A 21,403-nucleotide genomic window follows, 5' to 3' on the forward strand; every position below is an offset into this window, starting at 1 on the left:
TAACAATGTTTTGCGACAATGAATGCTGTCGCAAAACATTTGCTGTTTACCACCAATTTCAAATTAGTGGTAAGCCAGTTGCAAATGGAAGGGATCCCTAAAGGACCCCTTCTCTTTTTTGAATGGGGGCCCAATATTTTTCCAGAGCAAGCAGTGGTCCCACAGACCACTGCCCACTCTAAAAAAAATAGAAATAAAACTTTTCCTTTTTGAAAAACATCCAGTTTTCCTTTAAGGAAAACGGCTGCATTTTTTTTAAAGACTGCTTTATGTAAAAAGCAGTCACAGACATGCTGGTCGCTGAAACCAGCAAGCCACCATCCCTGTGAGTGATGGCCATTCCCAATGGGTCACAAATTGCGACCTGTCTCATGAATATTAATGAGGTAAGTCCCTTGCAACCCATTTGGGAATCGCAAATAGTGTCTCAGACACTGTTGTACTCGCAATTTGCGTGTCACATCCCTTATGGCTGTACAACTAGCCCTTAATCCATAAAGAGATGGAATGGTAAAGGAAGACCACAAAACTTTGTTTCGGTGGTGGAGTGGGGTTTTGAAACACTTGTAGAAAAGAAAGAATGCATTGAACAGTGGCCTTCCTTTCACCTGGGTGGAGTATCACCGGCGTAGGTACACAGTCTTTTTTTATTCAGGCCCGTAGTCATCAGGGCCATAATCATTACAAAATAGATTTTTGCACATGTTCCCTCAGGCTGGCAACACTGTCTCAAATAAGTTTTCAAGGAGCTTGTTTCACTTGTTACACAAGCCCTGACTTTAGTTATTTCTAGGTTTCTGAAAGGATTGCCTTGGGAGTGTCTGATACTTGCCACTTGATAGAATGAGTGATCTTACATACATATATTCTGTGCAGGTGGAGAACAGGAGAGTCAGGTGTGGATGCTTACTTGAAGCATACAGAATACCTTTGACTCAGCTCTCATGTGTCCCAGTGACAGACTAGTGACTATAACCAACTCCTCAAAATTATTTATTTTACCACTCACTTTCCACCAAGTGACAAGAATAGCCCCCAGGCTCACCTATTTTCAGTGAGTTGGTTGGTGTTGAGGGGCAAGGGACCGGGGCTCTTCCTAAGTAAACGTTAGTAAAAATGGAACCAAACGAATGCCAGAATGTTGTAGTACACATTTTCAAATACATAGAATAAGGTGTCATTGGCTTAATAGAGGAGCTTCCCAAAAACGAATCAAATATTCCTAAATATATGCCATCCTTTGTACCCAGGAGGAATATTTCCCTGCAGAATAAAATCGTATGAACCCATAAGAAAACAAAATTGGAAGTAGAGAAGGCTAACTTTTTGTCACTGAAGAAGCAGTGCTTGTCAAGCATGGTATACTTTGCTGAAGAAATGCCCATCAGAAATGTTACCAGAAAGAAATCACATCAGTTTTCAGCACTGTGCCAGGACATAATGCCCTTCATTATTCATGTGGCAGTTATTAGTCCATCAACTCTTCTGTGCCAAAACCTGCTATCAGGGATGAAAGTATATGCCAGGTTGCTACCACCCTCTGTCTTTGAACTTCAAGTACACATCTGAGTGCTGCTGAAAGATGTCATGGTCAGGCCAATTGCATTAGAGTGCTGCAGAAGTGTTTCATGATGCTGGTAATCATAAGGTGCCCAATGCCAGTCTGCCATCTCTGCTGCTTTTGATGCGATCCCTTCCAGTATGAACTGCAATTAGCCTGACCGCTGCATTTTGAAGCCAATGTTTTGTGATTCCCAAGTATGGTCAGTAAGCATACTCCAGGCTGCAGGCAACTTCCAATCAAATCCCTATATGTGAAAATTTGGCCTGATCAAGTGAATGTTCTGTCGTGACCTTGGAAGATGACAGGAGATGTTCTGAGTTATGTAGGTGACCTATGCCTCCACAGATAATTGTAGTGCCAGAAAAATAGACATGGCCTTATTATCAAAGCCATTTATAGGTTACATGCAATCAATCCAAAAAGCAATATATTATTTATTCAATTTTTAAAATAAAATCATAAAAGGCAAACACAGTATAAAACAGAGCACAAAATCAGCGTTAACATAGATTAAAAATTACACTAGCCTTACAACCCCAGAAAGATAACGTGAGAGAAAAGAGCACACCATGGGCGTGTTTAAAAACTGTAAATACAATGGCGGAGGTCTAACTTGGGTAAAGATTTCTATGTGCTATATAGCAGGGGCGGCTGATGACATTTGAAAGTGGTAAACTAATTTGCATACTGCACCGTAGCGAGCGTGCGCAGAGCACAAGCCCGAACCCCATAAGGGGGAACATTTTGAAAAAAAGAGAAGAAAAATCGTGCATTTTCAAGCAAATTTGAGAAGCAGGAAGGTTAATAAAGCAATTGTGAAATAGATGCCATAACATAGGTAGCTGCTTATTCAGTATAACCACAGAGCTTCATACATTCCGTCTTATTACGCTGCTGAATTAACTTGGGGTCTACTTTTGGCAATAGGCCTGAGTCCAGTTCTTCATGGTTCTACTTTAATCTGATGATCACATACCTGCTAATTTACAAATTAATGCCAACCTGTGTGGAGGACTGGTTTAGGACTTTGTATGAATGTTCACCACTTGTGAGCCAATCGGGTGCTCCACCGAAGAAGGTGTGGCTCAGGGTCAGAGCTGCTGACTAGGGAGCTAGAGATTCGGGTTCAAATCTCGGCGTCAGTGCAACATCCTGTGATTCTGGGCAAATCACAAAATTTCCCCGTACATATGGACAGCGTCCGGAAACCCTATGAGTGATAACCTGCTGCGCTATATAAATCTACACACGTTAACGCCCACAGCAAACTGTTAATGTATGTAGTCAAGAAGACCTCCCCTCTAATAGTGTCTGATCCTTGACCCAGGTCCAGGAGCCAGGATCACATAAAGGCACTGGACCTGGTTACAAAACATTTTTGCCTGACACTATTATATGGCTTGTGACCAGTGAGTTTTTCCCAAAATATTGAACCTTGACGCACACATACTCTAAAGAGGGACACGTTTCATGGGCTGGAGACTCATATTACATGAACAGGTATCAAGATGCACACGTCCTGCATCGTTACCGTGTGCACAAACAAGACGCGGAGTAATAAAACATCATCATTTAGATTTTGGGAATACCGACACACACCTCCTGCATCGGAGGTTGTAGAACATATATGGCAACCATTTTGTTATTGCTTGTGGAAGGGAAAGTGTGATTACACACTGTCAGTACATTGCCATGCTTTGCCCTGGACAGAGGCTAACACCATGGATTCAGAGCACCAGGGGGAGCATGCCATTTAAAAAAAAGAACAATTGGTGTTGTCAGAAGAGGTTATGAAAGAGGGGCCCTGGGAAGCCTCATTGTCGAAATCCCAACAAAGGTCAAAACTAGACTGGGGAGGAAAGCCATTACAAATAGGGTAAATGAGGTCTCCACCCAGCTACGGACAGTTGAGGATTGCAAAGAGAGATTTTACACACAACATGTGTCGCACATCATGTGCAGTCGGTGCGGTGCAAGCTTCATCTCCTCATCATGATGTGACGTGTGTGTGAGATCTGTTTTAGATAGTGTGTTTGTATTCGATGATATGCACAGACAGCACTTGATGGGCTTGTTGTTTGTCTGATCATGGGAGGACCGACCGTGACATTCATTCATTACTCACAAGTCACTCTCCGAGGATTTTTTTCCATTCACTCTCATCGGATCAGACTACAGGGAACAGTAGGCCTACTCCGGAAACAACAAGTAGATTTACACTTGCGCGGCTTCGAAGCACTGTAAATAAAAATAGCAGGTTTTACTATAGTTCAGTTCATTGACGCGCCTTCTATCGCTATCCTAACAATTATGAAAGCTGTGTCTACCCCGCCCACAGCGATGTGCCCTGCCCTGACTTGAGATTCACACACAGGTCTTTGCAGCAAGTAAGTGCATTCAGAATCACACGATGTAGTGCGGTTAGCACTCTAGCAGACGCACGTACGCATCCACGCATCCGCAGGCCAGGCGTGGCCTGCGGGGTCCAATAAAAGAAGGACGCGCGCTCGGGCACGTCACTTCCGACTGAGACGAGTGTGTGGTTTACTGGCTGATGCTCCGCGCTACCACCCCTGCGCACGTGGCCATAGCTGGCCGCTTAGGCCTACCCACACACCCTCACTACATTGGCGACGAGGGTGGGATACCGACCCTCACTCTTTTCAGCGTGCAGGACTGCTCGCACCAGCCCGCGGTGCCGCCATCCTGCATCCTGGGAGCTGGCGCTCCCCTTCTGCCTACCTGCCTGGAGGGAGAAACTCCGGTGTGCCCACATCAGCGACCATCGGAGAAAGGAGTCGGTACTGCCTGACGAGACACCGCCATGGTGGACGAAGGTGCAGCGGTACCGGTCATCAACATCCCGTTTCAGCATGCTGCTGCTGGGGTGTTGCCACCGTTCAGCGAAGCGAGTGACCCATCTACGGCATCGCCCCGGTGGAAGGTGTGGCTGGAGAGACTCGAAAATTACTTCGTCGTCACAAGAGAAACGGACGACGCGGTGAAACGATCGCTACTCCTTCACTACGCCGGGGACGAGGTCTTCCGACTCTTCAAACACCTGCCTAACTCGGCGGGGGTGACAACGTATGCTGCTGCAGTCACCGCCCTGAACAATCACTTTGACCCTCAACTGAATGTAGACTTTGAAGTCTTCAAGCTAGGGCAAGCCCGCCAACGTGAAGGCGAATCCATGGACCAATTCCACACTCGGGTCCGAGAACTGGCCAGTTCCACGGACGGAGACCAGCCCAAGGCCATCCGGCGCCAACTAATACAAGGGTGTTGGGACAAAACTCTGAGGGGCCACATCCTGAGAAAACCTGGGATCTCACTAGAGGACATCCTCGTCCTGGCCAGAGCTCATGAACTTTCAGACGCCAGGGCCACGGCCATGGAGCAAGCGTTGCACAAGATTCCCGCCAAACCGGAAACGACCAAGAGTGAGCGGGCTGATGCTATACGGTCACGGCCACGTGGCCCAGGAAGAAAGGGAGCCTGGCGAGACGCACCACAGGGCCGGTGTGGGTACTGTGGACACGAACCCCATGCGGCCAGAGACTGTCCTGCCCAAGGTCAAATCTGTGGGAGCTGCGGGATTCCAAATCACTTTGCAGCGGTTTGCCGTAGGAGGAACAAACCCCCAAACTCCCAGAAGTCATGGACAGCCACCAAAGCGGTTCGCCAACTATCCGTAGCAGACTCATCCCCGGGCAGAACAGACAAATTTCTGCCAACATCGCAGATTGAATCGGACTCAGAGGATGAGGAGGAGGCGTATGTAGTTTCTTTTGCCAGAGAATTAAAGATCAGACGGCGGCCACAACCGACATGCGTGATCCAAGTAGGAGAGTGTGAGGTGAAGGCCGTTATTGACACGGGGGCCACCGTCAACGTTATGGGCCTACAAGAATTCAACAAGCTGCGCCCCCGCCCGGAAGTCTTAAACTCCAAGACCAAGATATTTGCATATGGCGCAGACACCCCCCTCCCTCTGAAAGGGAAAATCGTCACACCCATACGGGCCGACGAAGTTGAAGTAACCGCAACAATCCACATCATTGACCGAGAGGCCGACACGCTAATAAGCAGCCACACGGCGGAGGACCTGAAGCTAATTGCCTTCGCCAACCACATCCGGAACCATCAGGTAGAAGAACTACTGGAGCGTTTCCCCGAGCTGTTCAAGGGTCTCGGATGCATCAAATGTGCACCGATAAAGCTCCATATCGACAAAACGATCACCCCCACCGCCCTCCGCCATCGGAGGATCCCATTTCACCTGCGGCCGCTGGTGGAGAAGGAACTAGCGAAACTCGAAAGATTGGGGGTCATCGAAAAAGTAACAGGGCCCACCCCGTGGGTGTCGCCCATGGTCATCGTCGAGAAGCCCAAGCAGCCGGGCGAGGTCCGGCTATGCATCGATATGAGACTGCCGAACACTGCAATCAAGCGGGAGAGACATCTGACCCCAACGATGGATGACATCATAGCAGACGTGAATGGCTCGAGGTGGTTTTCCAAGATCGACCTTAATGCGGGCTACCACCAACTGCTCCTCGCCGAGGAGTGCCGCTTCATAACCACGTTCAGCACACACCTGGGCCTCCGGAGGTATAAGCGCCTCAACTTCGGAATTTCCTCGGCCGCAGAGGTATTTCAGAACACCATCAGGGAGCTGCTATCTGGATTGCCGGGGGTCCTCAATGTGAGCGACGATATCTTCATCCATTCCGCCACGGCCTCCGAACACTACAAGCACTTACGTGATGTGCTGAAGAGACTAAGTGCACATGGAGCAACACTCCACAAGGAGAAGTGCCAGTTCTTTCAGCCTTCGATTGAGTTCTTTGGTTATGTATTTAACCAGGATGGAGTCCAGATTGACCCGCGGAAATCGAAGTCCATCAAAGATGCCCCAGCACCACAGTCGCCCACGGAAGTGAGGAGCTTCCTCGGAATGGCCACGTATTGTGGCCGCTTCATCCCAGGCCTGGCCACACGCAGCGAGCCTCTCCGAGCATTGACGAAGGCAGATGCCGCCTGGGCTTGGGGCCCCAAAGAACAAGACGCTTTCCGGAGCATAAAAGAGGCCCTTCTAGAGAACGCCACCCTCTCGTACTTCGACCCAGCTAAGCGGACCGAGGTAATCGTAGATGCCAGCCCCGTAGGGCTTGGGGCAGTTCTAACACAAGAACACGAACCAGGGAAATGGACGGCCTTAGCATTCGCGAGCAAAGCACTAACTCCCACTGAGGCAAGATATGCTCAGATAGAACGCGAGGCCTTAGCCATTAAATGGGCCTGTGGACATTTTTACCTTTATCTGCACGGACAATCGTTTGTTATGGTCACCGACCATCAACCCTTGGTGCCACTCTTCAAGGGCACTGCTCCCCATCCACCGCCACGCATCGAGAGGTGGGTGATCCAGCTCCAAACATATGATATGGAAGTTATCTACAGACCTGGAGCCAAAAACCCAGCCGACTACTTATCACGACATCCATTACCCCGAGAACCGGCAGCGACCGATGAGGAGTGTGACGGCTATGTCCACTGGGTGGCTCTCACATCTTGCCCCCAGTGCATGACTCTAGAGGAAATCAAGGAGGCAGCGGCGGAAGACCTTCCCTACATGCGGTCACTGCAAGCGGTGCAAGAAGGGTCCTGGACGGACTATCTCCGACCCCCTACAAATTGGACGGCGGCGGACAAATCAGCTCTCACGAAGTATTGGCAAATCCGCCATGAACTCAGCGCCACGGAGGAGGGCACACTCTTGAGAGGAGCGCGTCTAGTAATACCAAGGCGCCTCAGACACCGGGCCACCCAGCTTGCTCATGGGGGTCACCAAGGGGTCACCAAGATGAAGGCGCGCATGCGCGAGAAGGTGTGGTTCCCCGCACTGGAAAGCACCGTGGATGAGTACGTCAAGAATTGCATGTCCTGCCAACTAACCAGCGACCCGGAACGACCAGTCCCCATCATCACGGAGGAGGCATGCACGGCTCCGTGGGAAAAGGTTAGTGTGGACTTTGGAAGCTTCCCCGGAGAGGGACACACTCTGGTAGTCATAGACTCATACTCCAAATACCCCCTCGTGGAGCAAATACCATCCACGGCATTCGTACACGTGGGGCCAGCCCTAGAAAAGATATTCTCCCTATTCGGCCTGCCAGGTGAACTTAAAAGCGATAATGGCCCACCCTTCCAGGGAGCGGAATTTGCCACATTCATGAAAACTCGAGGCATCACCCATCGGCGCATCACTCCCCAGTGGCCACAAGCCAACGGGGAGGTGGAGAGGTTCATGCGAACACTTAATAAAATGTTTAGGATCGCGGTGGTCGAAGAGGCCGACCCCGAACAGAGACTGCATGAATTTCTAAGAGAATACCGCGGAACGCCCCACTGCACCACCCTGAGAAGCCCATGGTCCTTGATGTTTCAAGGCCAACGTAGAGACTTCCTCCCCATGCCGCCGAAACCAATGCCGGAAGATAGGGAGACGAAGGAGGTACAGGAGCGTGCGCAAAGACGTCGGTGCACGAACAATATGCGAATGAGTCACCGCCGCAAGGCCACCCCAAGACAGCTGCACCGAGGAGACCAGGTCGTTATCAAGAATCGACGCCCAGGGGGGAAATTTCGGACATTCTATGAACCAGGGCCGTGGACAGTCACCAACACGAAGGGCACAATGGTGACCGCCAGCAAAGACGGAGAAGAAGTATCAAGGAACTCGTCCTGGTTTAAGGTAATCACTCCTGCTGGCAGTGCAAGCGCCGAAGTCCAGGGGGAAACCACCGAAACACCTGGAGCAGCAGCCCCAGAAGCGGTGAGCGATTCCGCAGCAGACGCCGGGGGCCCGACACCAGAGCTCGAGACACCAACCTGCTCCACCCCCGTCCGGAATCAAGCCCACGATGGAGATCGCGGATCGGGCCGCACACCCCGCTACAGCCTGAGGCCCAACCCTCGCCCCAACCAAAGACTCAATGACTATGTCTGTCAACTAAGTCCCTGAACCCAGCAACCGTGGGGCACGCAAGTAACACCATTCTATTGTGAACTCTCATGAACAGTTTTGTTGAACAGTTTTGAATTTGTTTAGAGTTGGGTAGAGATGTAGTGCGGTTAGCACTCTAGCAGACGCACGTACGCATCCACGCATCCGCAGGCCAGGCGTGGCCTGCGGGGTCCAATAAAAGAAGGACGCGCGCTCGGGCACGTCACTTCCGACTGAGACGAGTGTGTGGTTTACTGGCTGATGCTCCGCGCTACCACCCCTGCGCACGTGGCCATAGCTGGCCGCTTAGGCCTACCCACACACCCTCACTACACACACCGAGTTTCTTTTTTTTGATTTCCAGTAGTTACCTACATTTTTGAGCACCCCTCTCAAAAAATAAATCTTCATCTAGATAATTATTCGGAAGACGTCATCAGGAAAATGTTGCAAGAAAAGCCAGTAAGACGGGGCCCTTGCGCATAATTGTTCATGTGTTTGCGGTCTGGTCACTCGGCGGATTAGCAGCCTGAGCCTCTTCAGTACGTAGCGTTTGCTGATGGATCGGTTCATGTACCATCGACAAGGCCTACTGAGGAGCCAGTACAGATATATTGTCTTACTAAACGGTCCGGAATCACGGAATGTACTGTATTCATCATCATATGATGCGCTGTGGCCTTACCTGACAGACAGTGTACACGACCGGGACCTAGCACGGAGCACGACAACAACAACACAGGGCAGGCAGTGGCAGGCACAGAAAGTCGATGTGACGGTGAGGCGGGAGTTAGACGGTCTGTTGCCTGCGCACGAGGGAGCCCCAGGCTAGAGATTGAGAAGAACCGCGTCACAGCGGCGTGCGCGGCCCAAAATGGCCAATCACTGCATGGCTTCACATGAAGTCACACAGTGATTGGCCATTATGCAGTGTGTGGCTGAGGCTGTGCTACCACCCTCGCGCGGCATCCAATAATGGATTGCCAGCTCTTCTGCGTGGTGGACCAACCAATCGTGGAGCTGCATGCAGTGCCAGGATTGGCTAGAGGGGCACACTAACTACTCGCCCTGTCGCACTTTGCAACCCCGGGGGCTGCAGCCCGTCTAAAGCAGCACCCCCTGGTCTCTCTCTCTAAGCAGGTACACTGTATGGGCATGCTTGGGCAGGTTTCTGCACAAAAATTCACATGCGCAGTACTGCTGCAGCTGAGTGACTGTCACTCAAGCTGCAGCAAGCCCAGCCCCCCTGCGCACAGAGGGTTTCTCCTGGATTCCCGGGAGGTAGCGCTGCGGCGCTGCCGCTTAGATTGAAGATCTTTAATATATTTTAGTGTGCCCTGGTGCTCTCAGCTCTTGACGACGTGACGGTGGGTCCATGTGGGTTAGTGGGACTACGCCCCTACGCCCCAATGGGCGCACCGCGCCTGCTATATAGTGCTACATCTTTAAAAATTCATATCTCTGGTTCCCTACCTAGGCTTTTTTTTTGTTTTAGTGTCATTTTAAAGATACAAATATTTCCTCTTTTTATAAATTGGTGTTGGAATTTTATTGTGTGTCGTGTCTCAATTATTTACTGAATTGGTCTTTTTAAATGCTTTACATACCTGTCTTTGAAGTTAAGCCTGCCTGCTTGCAGACAAGCTACCATGGGTTGATCATGGAAATAATTTTCTAAAACTTATACTGAGCCTTATATTGTGTTAATGGTCTTATCACCAGTGGTAGACTTATATTTACCACTCTTAATAACCCACTTTCAGAACAACAACACCTCCAATAACAATTTTCTTAAGTAATGTCCTAACCACTCAATATATAGATATGTTTCTTACTATTTGAATCATTAGGGTTTGTGTTAGACATTTTCAGCAACAGAGTTGTGCTGTCTATTATTAAAGGGGGTGGAGAGGGCATTTTCTTGACTAAGGTATGTTGGTTAGGATGCATGGTACAAATTTGTCTGGCTCCATTCTTGTGTGACATCAAAAGAGCAACCTGTATGCACAAGTTTGGTAACCTCTTCAACAGGTAATCTTGATGATGGTAAGAGGTGATTAGGTATGTAAATGTGACACTGATTGGGGGAAGCGGGACAATTTCAACTTTCCACTCACCGTACTTTTGTTTCTTTTTGAATTAATGTTTTTGTTGAAGAAATCAACAATTTTGTTACTTATGGGCTGAGTGGGGCTGATTGAGAAAGCTTTGAATTTGAGTGAGTGCACTGTCGCAAACCTGAAACAATTCACTGGACGTATTTTGACAAGACACCAATATGTGATTACAGTGCTGCAAAGGGTTTTGTGGTATATGGGAAGATGCATGTAAACAGTCTCCAATTGCTCTGTATTTTTTCCTCAATTTCACTTTCAATTGGTTGGATTTTTGATTATATGTTTGAAATTTGGTAATGTGTCATCAAGTGGTGTGTAATAAAGTCTTTACCTGGTTTTAGATTTTACTATCTCTCCAGGAGTGGGATGAATTGAATGAGCAGGAGTAGTAAAGTCTCTTTATTCCGTTAAATAAATACCCATAAAAGATATAAAATGAATACAATCTCATGAAACATACAAGTCCATTCACAGGTAGATAACATATCCACAATCCACAAAACGTAAGTGATAAAACAAGTACAGTTACTGCATATATCAGTAAAAAGAAAATAGATTCAATATATGGAGCTGATGGACGGGCAATAAAATACAATCAATTAGTGTAGACAAATTAAGACCCAGCCCCTCCAAACTGAACAATACTGCTTAAAAAAGTACCCATGTTTACACAGGTGCGCATCTCTCCCAACGTAGAGAGGAACACCATTGCTGGCCTTACTGGTTGAAACTGAGCCTTTCTCAGAATGGGAACTAAAAACCTTTTCCACAGAAGATTGTATAGGCTGCAGTACATTACAACGTGTATCATGGACTGAGCCGAAGTTTTATCACACTCACAACGGCCTAAAGAGCCTTCTACAGCCCAACCTTTAGAAAAACTAACCAGTGGAAGAAAGGAATTCAACCTAAACCTGGATAAAAGCTGAAATGGTAGATTTTGTTAACCAAGGTCAGGTATGGTTCTATGGAACTAATTGTTTTTATCGAACAGTGTGCCGGGACAGCTGGTTTGCACAATTCCTGGTCCTTTTTGAGAGCAGAGAGCTGTGATAGAAAATTCTGTTTGACCCACGGGTAGTCAGCCTTAACAATATCCTCAGGCTACGTGAAAAGGCTTGGGCAGACTGGATGTAACACAATCATGGACTTGCTTTAGAGATGTCTGAAGAAAGATAATCCTGTATAATCAGCTTATTAAGAGTTTGCTCACTCGTATACCATATTGAGAGCCAACATAGTATGGGCATGAGTTTGACAATATCCAAGATATGTTTGAGGCCAAGTTCCTCATGTACCACAAATGTTGGTGATTTTTGGGGCACTCCAGCAACCACCTAAGAAACTTGTTTTCCTCTAACTGAAGGGGACCTCAATCAGGATACCCCCAGATATCATTGCCATTGAAGGTAGCTGAAACACACTTAGCCTTGTAATAATGAATCAATTCTTTTACAGTTTTCTTTCCCATGCTTAGAATGAAATCCAGGACACAGTCTGGCTAAAGTGAGCCTTTTCGATTGCGAGGAGGGGCCACAAGAGGACTTATTATCTAACAAGATGGCCATATAGTTGAAAGAACAGGCTTGAGTGACCTTAGCTTTAGGGCAATAATGATTCTTGGTTTAAGTGAGCTTAGCACCCTCAACCATCACAAAAGATTTTGAGGTGTTCACGGAGAGATCCAAGCCCTCCATACACCTAACATAAGAATCTAAATCTTTAATTACTCTGTGTTATGTCCTCAATTTCACTTTCAATTGGTTAGATTTTTGATTATACATTTTAAATTTGGAAGTGTGTCATCAGGTGGTCTGTAATGAACTCTTTACCGGGTTTTAGATATTACAATCTATGTAGGAGTAGAATGAATTGTATTAAACATGTTCATTCTATGGGAGACAGTAGGATTTTAAGAAAGATAGCTGAGATGTCTAACTGGTGTTTATAGGAAGGAGAAATTAATAATCTGCTTTACTCAAGGGTTCATTAGCATCATAGACATAATGTACTTAAAGTCTAAGGCTAAGATGCTGGCTAATAGGCGCACCTCAGAAAGAACTAGGGGCATAGTATCAAGAAACGGCATTAAAATTATTGCCACTTGAGCAGCAGGAAACTGCCAGTTTCCTGCCGCTAAAGCGGCTATAATTTTAACGCTGTTCTTGATAATATGCCCCTTCGGGCCATATGTAGGTGGCCAAATACCGGTCGGTAACGACCGATTTCGGCCGTTACCGACCGGTATTTGGAGTTTCAGATGTAGGGGGCCAAAATATTACCGAATCTGTAAATTTACCGAATCGGTAAATTTACTGATACTGTAAATTACCGAATAGTAATCAATGGCAATTACCGAATCTGTAAATACTGATTCGGTAATTGCCGAATGTTACCGATTCTGTAAGTATTTCGGTAAAAATACCTACATAGTATTTACCGATTTGTAAATACCGAATAAGTAAAATTCGGTATTTACGAATCGGTAAATTCTAATTACCTACATGGGACCCTTAGTTCTCAAAAAAGGCACTTGCAAAACTGTTCATTCTCCCTCATACTTTTTGTTCTTACCTTAGAGTATTAACATCTGGTTGTCTCATTTCGGTTGAAATTTCAAATGCAAACTTTTAATGAATAACAGGCTTTACTCAATAAAATGTGTGGCTCTGTACACACAGACCTCAGGTCTGCTTTTGCTCCCCCACCTTATTATTATTTTTATTGGAGATTGCCTCATGCAAACCAGGCACGCCTAATGCCAGGCCAGTGGATAGTGATGAAGATTGAGAATAACAACCCCACAGCCTGTGAAGGGACATTTAGAAGTGGCCATCGAGGGTTTCAAGGACCCTGTGGAGCAGAACCCATGTTTGTCTGAAAGCTCAAACTCTATCAGGGTTGAGCGTGGGGCTTCTCTTCACACCCTGAAAGAACAGCATTTAAGATCATTGCACTGTTTGGGTGAGCAGATCCAACAGTAGTTGTGGTGCATAGCAACACAATGTGCAACTGCACAGCTGCTGAATGTAAGTATGCTCTGATACAGTGTTCCCTACAGGTATGCGGTGGGCACATGGGCCAAAACACCTGACACCACTGCATGACATACTTTGTTAAATACATCTCAAACAATGTACTAGATAAAATCCACTTAGACGTGTTCTGACTTCAACTACTGGCCCTCTGATACTCATGAGAGCTCCATTTCGGTTGAGTTCACAGAAGGCTTACAGTGCATGAACTTCTCCCAACACGTGCACCAGCCCGCCCATTCCAAGGGGCATACTCTTGATCAAGTCTGGACCTCTAACTTAGATATCACATCACTTTAAGTTTTCCCCTGCACATGGTCGGACCACCATTGTATCTCTTTTACCACAGCCTATACTGCCCCTACACCTTCGCCCCCTATTAGCAAACTCCTGGCCAGAAACTGGAATCAAGCTAATCTGGACGAGTTCCACACAATCTTAACAGCCACCACCCCCCCTTCAGAACAGGCCCCTATCTCACTTCAAGCCTCCAGCCTTGACCACTGGCTAGACGTGGCCAGTGACAAGGTAGCGCCTTTGAAAAAAATTTCACTTAAACGCCTCCATGACGCCCAACGCTGGTTCTCTGACGCCTTAAAAAAAGAAAAACTAGCACTTAGGCTGGCAGAACGCAGTTGGCGCAGAGCCTATGCACCTGAGGAGAGAGCGACTTATGTCACCTTAATAAAAAAATATAAAGATTCCATTCTCCAGGCCAAATCTGTCTACTTCTCCCAAAAAATTACGAATTCTTCCACGAAGGTTAAAGACATCTTCTCAATCGTCAATGAGCTTGTTCAACCTGATAGGGTTACTCAAAAATCTGTGCCCTCACAAACATTATGTGATTCATTACATTAATTCTTTATAGACAAAATAACCCTTATCAAGAACAATATCCCTACCCCCACTTCCCCTTCCACTCTCCCCGCCACTTGTAAAAACCCTTTCACGTTCAATCAAATCCCCCTAATCTCTAGAGAAGAATTCCTGACCCTACTAAACAGAGTGAGATCTGGCTCCTCAAACGATCGCTGCCCCTTGCACATCCTGAAAGAGGCCTTCATTACCTGCCCTGATCCGCCTCTCTAACTTCTTAATAAATCCCTTAAAACAGGTGTTGTCCCGGACATCTTTAAATGCGCCATAGTCGTTCCCGTACTAAAAAAAACCAATGCAGACCCCTCGGTGCTTAGCAACTTTCGTCCCATCTCTCTGCTCCCTTACCTTAGCAAAATCCTAGAGGCTCATGTTACGAACTGCATCAGCTCATTTATTGAGCATTCCCAGTTTCTTGATCCCCGGCAAGCAGGTTTCAGGCCTGCTCACTCCATAGAATCGGTCATCCTGGCAGTAATGGATGAGCTCAGGAATAGAGCCAACAAAAACATCACCCAGGCCCTGGTGCTTTTAGATCTCTCAGCGGCTTTTGACACGTCGATCATGAACTTCTGATCGACCGTGTCAGCAACACCGGCATCCAGGGCATGGCTCTAAAGTGGATCACCTCCTTCCTTGAAGGGCTCTCCCAGGCAGTCCGCTTGGATAACTTTTCAGCAGAAAAAACTCCACTGACCTGTGGGGTTCCCCAGGGCTCTGCCCTATCACCCCTGCTTTTCAACTTGTACATGCAACCTCTGATTGTATCCTTACGCAACGGTCCTGCCACAATCTTCAATTTTGCTGATGACCTTCAGTTGGTCTTCAACATAGATTCCTCCAAAACATCCATTAGTAACTTTCAAACCACTATGACTCTCATTAGTGAATGGATGTAACACAGCCAACTAAAACTCAACCAACCCCTGGAATCCCAGTTTCTGGCCATCATCACTAGGCAACCCTCCTCACCCATTAAACTCTGTAAAGAGCCTTGGAGTTATCATCTGTTGCGATCTGTCCCTAAAGCCCCAAATCCACGCAGTGGTCTCTTCCTGCTTCTTTCACCTCTGCAGAATCCGTAAAATCTGTAGATTCTTGACCAAAGAAGCCCTCACTCTTGTTATTTTGGCCCTTGTTACCTCCTGCATTGACTACGCGAATGCCCTCTATGTTGGCATCCCAGCTTATCAACTCCATCGCCTGCAACTTGTGCAGAATCAGGCAGCTAGGCTCATCTTCCGCCAACCTAAGCACCAACACTTTAGTCCTCTGATGAGGAGCCTGCACTGGCTTCCGGTAGCCAAACGCTGTGTTTTTAAATTAGGCTGGACCATCTTCAAAGCCCTTCCTGGCCAAGCCCCTGCTTTCATCTCTTCCTGGTTTCAACGTTATACCCCGTCACGTGAACTCCGGTCCTCTCACCTTCACCTGCTCACCATTCCCACTTTCAGACGGAAAAAACATGGAGGTCTGTGGTTCTCATTTGTAGCCACCCGTCTCTGGAATTCTCTTCCCAATGACCTGAGACTGGTAACATGTTACACCAAATTTAGAACTCTTCTGAAAACTCTTCTGTTCTCACAAGCCTACGCATAACATTCCTAGACTCTCACTGCCACAGTTCCTCTCTCAGCGCCATGAAACCGCTTGGTGTAAGTGCGCTTAAGAAATACTTTTAACATAACATAACATAACAACATCTATAGGACAAAGATTTTCTTGGTTCACAAACAGATCAAATGAATGACGTAAAATCCCAAACTATCTATCTCCATTTTATATAAAAGGCTACATATCGTCAAAACTATAGACAGTGCCTATAGACAGTGCAAAGGCTGCAAGGATATTTTAGTCAACCAGTAACCCAAGTTTAATCAAATAATGTTAGCAAGGCCTCAAATTACAATATCCAGTGTTAGAACTCTGGTTTGCACTACACAGAATTAAAAACAATCGCTATATACCTAAGTGAATACAGGTGTTAGAATAAGAGTTCGTAGCATCTCTTCATAGTGCAGGCACTCTTCTGAAACTTTAATGTGTGATAATCTTTTGATTTGTTAGGTTGTGCTCATTTTCTCATTCCGATTCTTATTTACAAATCCACATATTTATTAGTTTTAATGTAAATGCCTGTTCTTCCATCAATGGTTAAATGCTGAAGTCTGGCTTTATGCATGCCATACATTTTAATCCTTAGTTTGTGCACGGTATCTAAGGCTAATCATTGCACTTTGTTATAGTTAGAGAAACAAGGCTGCAAAATAGTGTTTTGACAGCAATTATTAAACAAAAGTAGTTCACTACTTGTTCACTACTAGACTTGGTCAAAACATAGTAAGAACTCAAAAGCTAATCTGCACATGTGCTCACACACATACTCTACAAACACATGGATAAAAAATACACACAAAACGTACAATATCTATTCAGCCACTATATCAAGTAATCATGTGAGGAGAGTTGTTTACAAACATATTCTTCATCTGTCATTTTCAATATTGTATAGAATCGTCTCATTAAATTCTTCTACGGTCTCATGAACAGTATCACATCAGTCACATATTTTGTTTTAGATTATGCCTAGCTTCTCCAAGCAGCAGTGCAGGCAGCCAGAGATGGAACACGTCCAGCCGCATGCTCAAAGTAGACTGGTCACAGCTCAATAAGCTAGGACCGGTCTCTCCATTGAGGATTTAGGGTTCCTCAAAGCCCTACCACCGCAAAGGATAATTTTGTAAAAAGCTATAATCGGCACCAATTAACAATTTTTGCAAAAAGGCACAATCAGCCCTGATTAACAACGTCTGTTTGAATTGGTTTGAAACTCACTGGAAAAAAATTGCAAAATGATAGGATTGAGGCCTGCTTGCCACAGCAGACCACCATCTCATCACTCACGTTAGGATGTATTGCAACCCCTGTACCTGTTCAACTGCAACGTTTTGCAATGAGTCTCAAACTGATTCCCACACACTGGTATTTCTAAAGTCAGCAAACTGCGTATTTTTTGGAATAGTCCCAGTACGCTGTAATGGATTTGAGAATGCCTCACGGCAAAAGATGGATGCTGCAAAATGCCTAAAAGAGGGCCTTCGTTAACACTTCTCACATTGTATGAACATAAGTTGGACTGGAGCAAAGTTTGCTCTTGTGGCACCTTTCACAAACTTTGCATTCTTTGTACATTTCAGTAGCTGACTGCTACATGGTTTTGTGGCAGCTCTTGACTTTTCACTTTGTGCACGGGCGCCACTGCACAAACATGCCCTAATTTTGGACTTTGTGTACTTTTACAGCTTTGTATGTGGTGAAATGCAATTTTGCATTCACAAACTCGTTTGCACTGATTTGGTGAATGTAAATTCTTTTATACATAAGGCCATATATTAATTAACTTTTTGGGAGCCCAGCCCCTGGTCATATCAAGAGAAGGTATGGAATGTGTCTGCCAGTGATAATAAATGGCTACCCGAACTCAGTGCTTTGACATCATTGGAGAGATGGGTTCACTGCACAATGTTGAACTACCACAAATCTGAAAGCATATGGAGCAGATAGGATGAGCTGCTTGCTTCTCGCTCCTAAGGAAAACTAGAGAAGCAGTTGCATGATAGCATTGTGCACTTGTTTGAAATGCACTTACGTGCAACTTTAGTCAGATAGTAATTAAGCCTTATACCAATTTTATATGCCACATGTGTGGATTCCAGTTAAACAAGTTGCATTAAATGTTTATATGTATTTAACAAATAGCCTTGGGATGCAACAGCTTTACCCAGTGCTTTATTTTAACCGGTTGCTTCCTGTGCTTAGCACCAGCACTTAATTGTCTCTACCGGCACTTATAAAGGTTTGCCACATGGTGGCGTTGTCAGTCTAATTTTGAAATGAACCTACCAACAGTTGTTTTTATGATTCAATATACAATAAAAATGACTAATGCCTGCTACGCAAGCCATTCTTTTAGCTCAGGGTGATCTGGAATAGTCTTAATTGTCAACACTTGTAGGAGTACAAAGTTTAGTAGGTGTATTGGTACTGCCCATGCCAGAGCTGGCAGGGGCAATAGGTGGTGGTAGCTGCAGTGGGCTCCTGGCAAGGGGCCGGGAACTTATTATTATTATTTTTTTTTTTACAAATTTAAGCACTGGCGTTTCTTAAGTGTTGAGAATCTGAAAACTCCTTGAGTCGTTGGCGTGGTCACAGCTATTATAATATATTATAATTATAATTATAATTATAATCTATTATAATAAGATCTTCGCAACACTACCTCCCTTCCTATTTTGTTTTTGCAGGACGGTGCCTTTTAAGTCAAGTTTCACTTAATGTTTTCAATATCACCGCAAGATCGAAGCAAGCTCTTGTTGAATGTCGTATCTGTGTGGTTACAAGCATGTTTGAACCATTGATTCCACTATTCAGGCCACTCTTTACTCTTGTTCTTTACCAAAATTTTACATTTCTCCTCCTCTAGGCTGACGTTAATTTTATCCTGTCCAATGGACTTGAAAAACTTTCCCATGGACGTACAGACATGTGCAATGCAACTGGAGAGCTGTAAGTACCTGCGTAACAACTTTCAGATGTTCTTTGTTATCTACATGGTACTGCAAAAGGACGTATTGTACAATAGTTGATGTAAAGAAGATTAGTGGAAATATTAAATGAATCTAGTAGATTCCCAAATCGTGCTTTGATTTGTTACTGTGAAAAATACAGGGCCTGATTTAGAGTTTTAGGACTCCAAGAACTATGGCAGAGAGTACTTGCTTTTCTCTTAAACATGTGCTGTGTGTTGGTTTTACCCAATTGGCTTGTTTAACTTTTCAGTAAGACCATGGTTATTGAAGGAGAAAATGCGCAAGAGGCGTGGAAGTTAAATATCATAGTGGGCTGCAATGTGTGCATTTACAAATCTCACATATGTATGGCTCCATTAAGAATCATTAAGCTCTGACAGGGATGCAGTTTAAAAGTAGTCCAGAGACATTAGACACATGTTATGTGCCTAACATACATGACAGTTGGGCATGCTGGATATTGGAAAAATGTGCCACCATAGTGTACAGTTACAGAAAGCTGTTTGGCTCTGTGTAGGTAAAGTTATATTTTCCTTCAACATGCCTTCTTATGAATGGCCTGATTACTTACCCGTAATCTTCATTATTACTAATCTGAGTCTTCTTTGTGACAGTCATAACAACTTTGTACGCAAAACATCTGTTCTACTAAGCTCCTTAGTTTCTTCTATATTTATACTTTCATCTTTGTTAAGAAAAACTTTTTATTAGTCCTTCCTTTATTGTATTTACACCAGATAACTCTCCAGTCTCCTACCCATAATACTGATGTTCCCATTATGTAAATTTCTGAAGAACCAATACATTTAATATGCCTCATTAATTGGTATAGTGTGGCGAAATATTTAGTTTGTGATGTGGAAGAATAAGACTACGAATATTGAAGAGTACTGGTAAGTAATTGGGCCATTACCTCGGCATCTAGTCTTCCTCATCATAGTCATAACCACTCCAGGATTTACCAAGCAATCTCTAAGTCTTCTTAGGGCCTGATTTTGATGCGGGTTGGAAAGCTTTCCGGACGAAGCGGTTTGGAAATGGTTTCCAACACACTCGGATCGGGAGAGTCCGGCCGACGTAATACGATGCATCCGGATGCTTCCAGATACAATTTAGTTGGACTCCCATTGACTTCAAAGGGAGTACATGTTCCTAACCGCATCATAATTGGGCCCTGGATTGGGAAGACATGTTCCCGATACGATTTGGAAGGAGAAAATGCCATTAGGAGGCCTTCCAAACCACATCAGAATCAGACCCTAGGTGGGACCACTTTCCTAACCGCATCAGAATTAGGCCCTATGTATTTGAAGGAACAAAACGGGTTGTGTTTTCATTAATGAACAATAAATTATTTAAATGTCCATATTTTTGAATTATTAGAATATGTCTAAATTACATGTCCATATTATTAAAACTGTACATTATTTACATGTCCAACTTTTTATCAGGTCAGCACACTCTCTGATAGACTTTATTCATTATGTTATGTTACCTATAAACAGTTGAGATTTATAGAGCGATTAGATGATGCCCATATTGCGGCCCTACATATTTTTTCTATTGAAATACCTTTTGACTCATGACACAAGAGGTTGCAACACCTCTTGTAGAGGAAGCATGAATACCAAAAATAAGCTTTTGATTCATTGTCTCATAAGTAGGCTTTCCTGTTTTCAGTTTCTATTTTTGGTATATTCTGTTGTTTTTTTTCTTCAGTGTTTTCAAGTGATTTCATTACCTTAAAAACAGTGGTTACACATTTTCGCACCATTAAAAATAATAAAAACAGTGTTTTTCCAGTGTTTATGGAATGTTTTGTTTTCACCATTGCTTGCTTTCTGCACTGATAGTGCATTGTATATAGACAGTGTACATACAGTGTATATGAGGTCCAAATACATTTTTACAAACCAAACTTATTGTAGTACACCATACAATACTTCCTCAGTGAGTCTTTGGTCATGTGCGCTCACTCTTTCCTTCCCATGTAAACTTTTATCTGTAAAAAGGCCCTCTCAACATTGACACTTGAAACTTTGCAAACTCTGGCCACTGATAGCTTTCCATGCCAATACTGGTGCCCCTTAAGATTGTGATTCTCTGAAACAGGTTCTGCAACAAATGCGTTGAGCTGGGTGTATATACCCTCAGAGTTTTTGAAGTGGTTAAAAATGAAGCAGCACTTTAGAAAGCCCATAAAAAAT

At 45.0% G+C, this 21,403-nt stretch overlaps 1 protein-coding gene across 1 annotated transcript in view; it reads left to right on the forward strand.

Annotated features, from left to right (window-relative positions):
- Positions 1 to 21,403, forward strand: part of GLRA2 (glycine receptor alpha 2) — a 1,032,607-nt gene that overhangs the window by 403,625 nt on the left and 607,579 nt on the right. Inside the window, exon 5 of the mRNA XM_086934355.1 lies at positions 19,091 to 19,173. Within this exon, the coding sequence (XP_086790481.1) occupies positions 19,091 to 19,173 (83 nt within the window). The remainder of the gene's footprint in view (positions 1 to 19,090; positions 19,174 to 21,403) is intronic.

The sequence above is a fragment of the Lissotriton vulgaris genome, chromosome 8 (assembly GCF_964263255.1).
Source record: "Lissotriton vulgaris chromosome 8, aLisVul1.2, whole genome shotgun sequence".
NCBI classification, from domain to species: Eukaryota; Metazoa; Chordata; class Amphibia; order Caudata; family Salamandridae; genus Lissotriton; species Lissotriton vulgaris.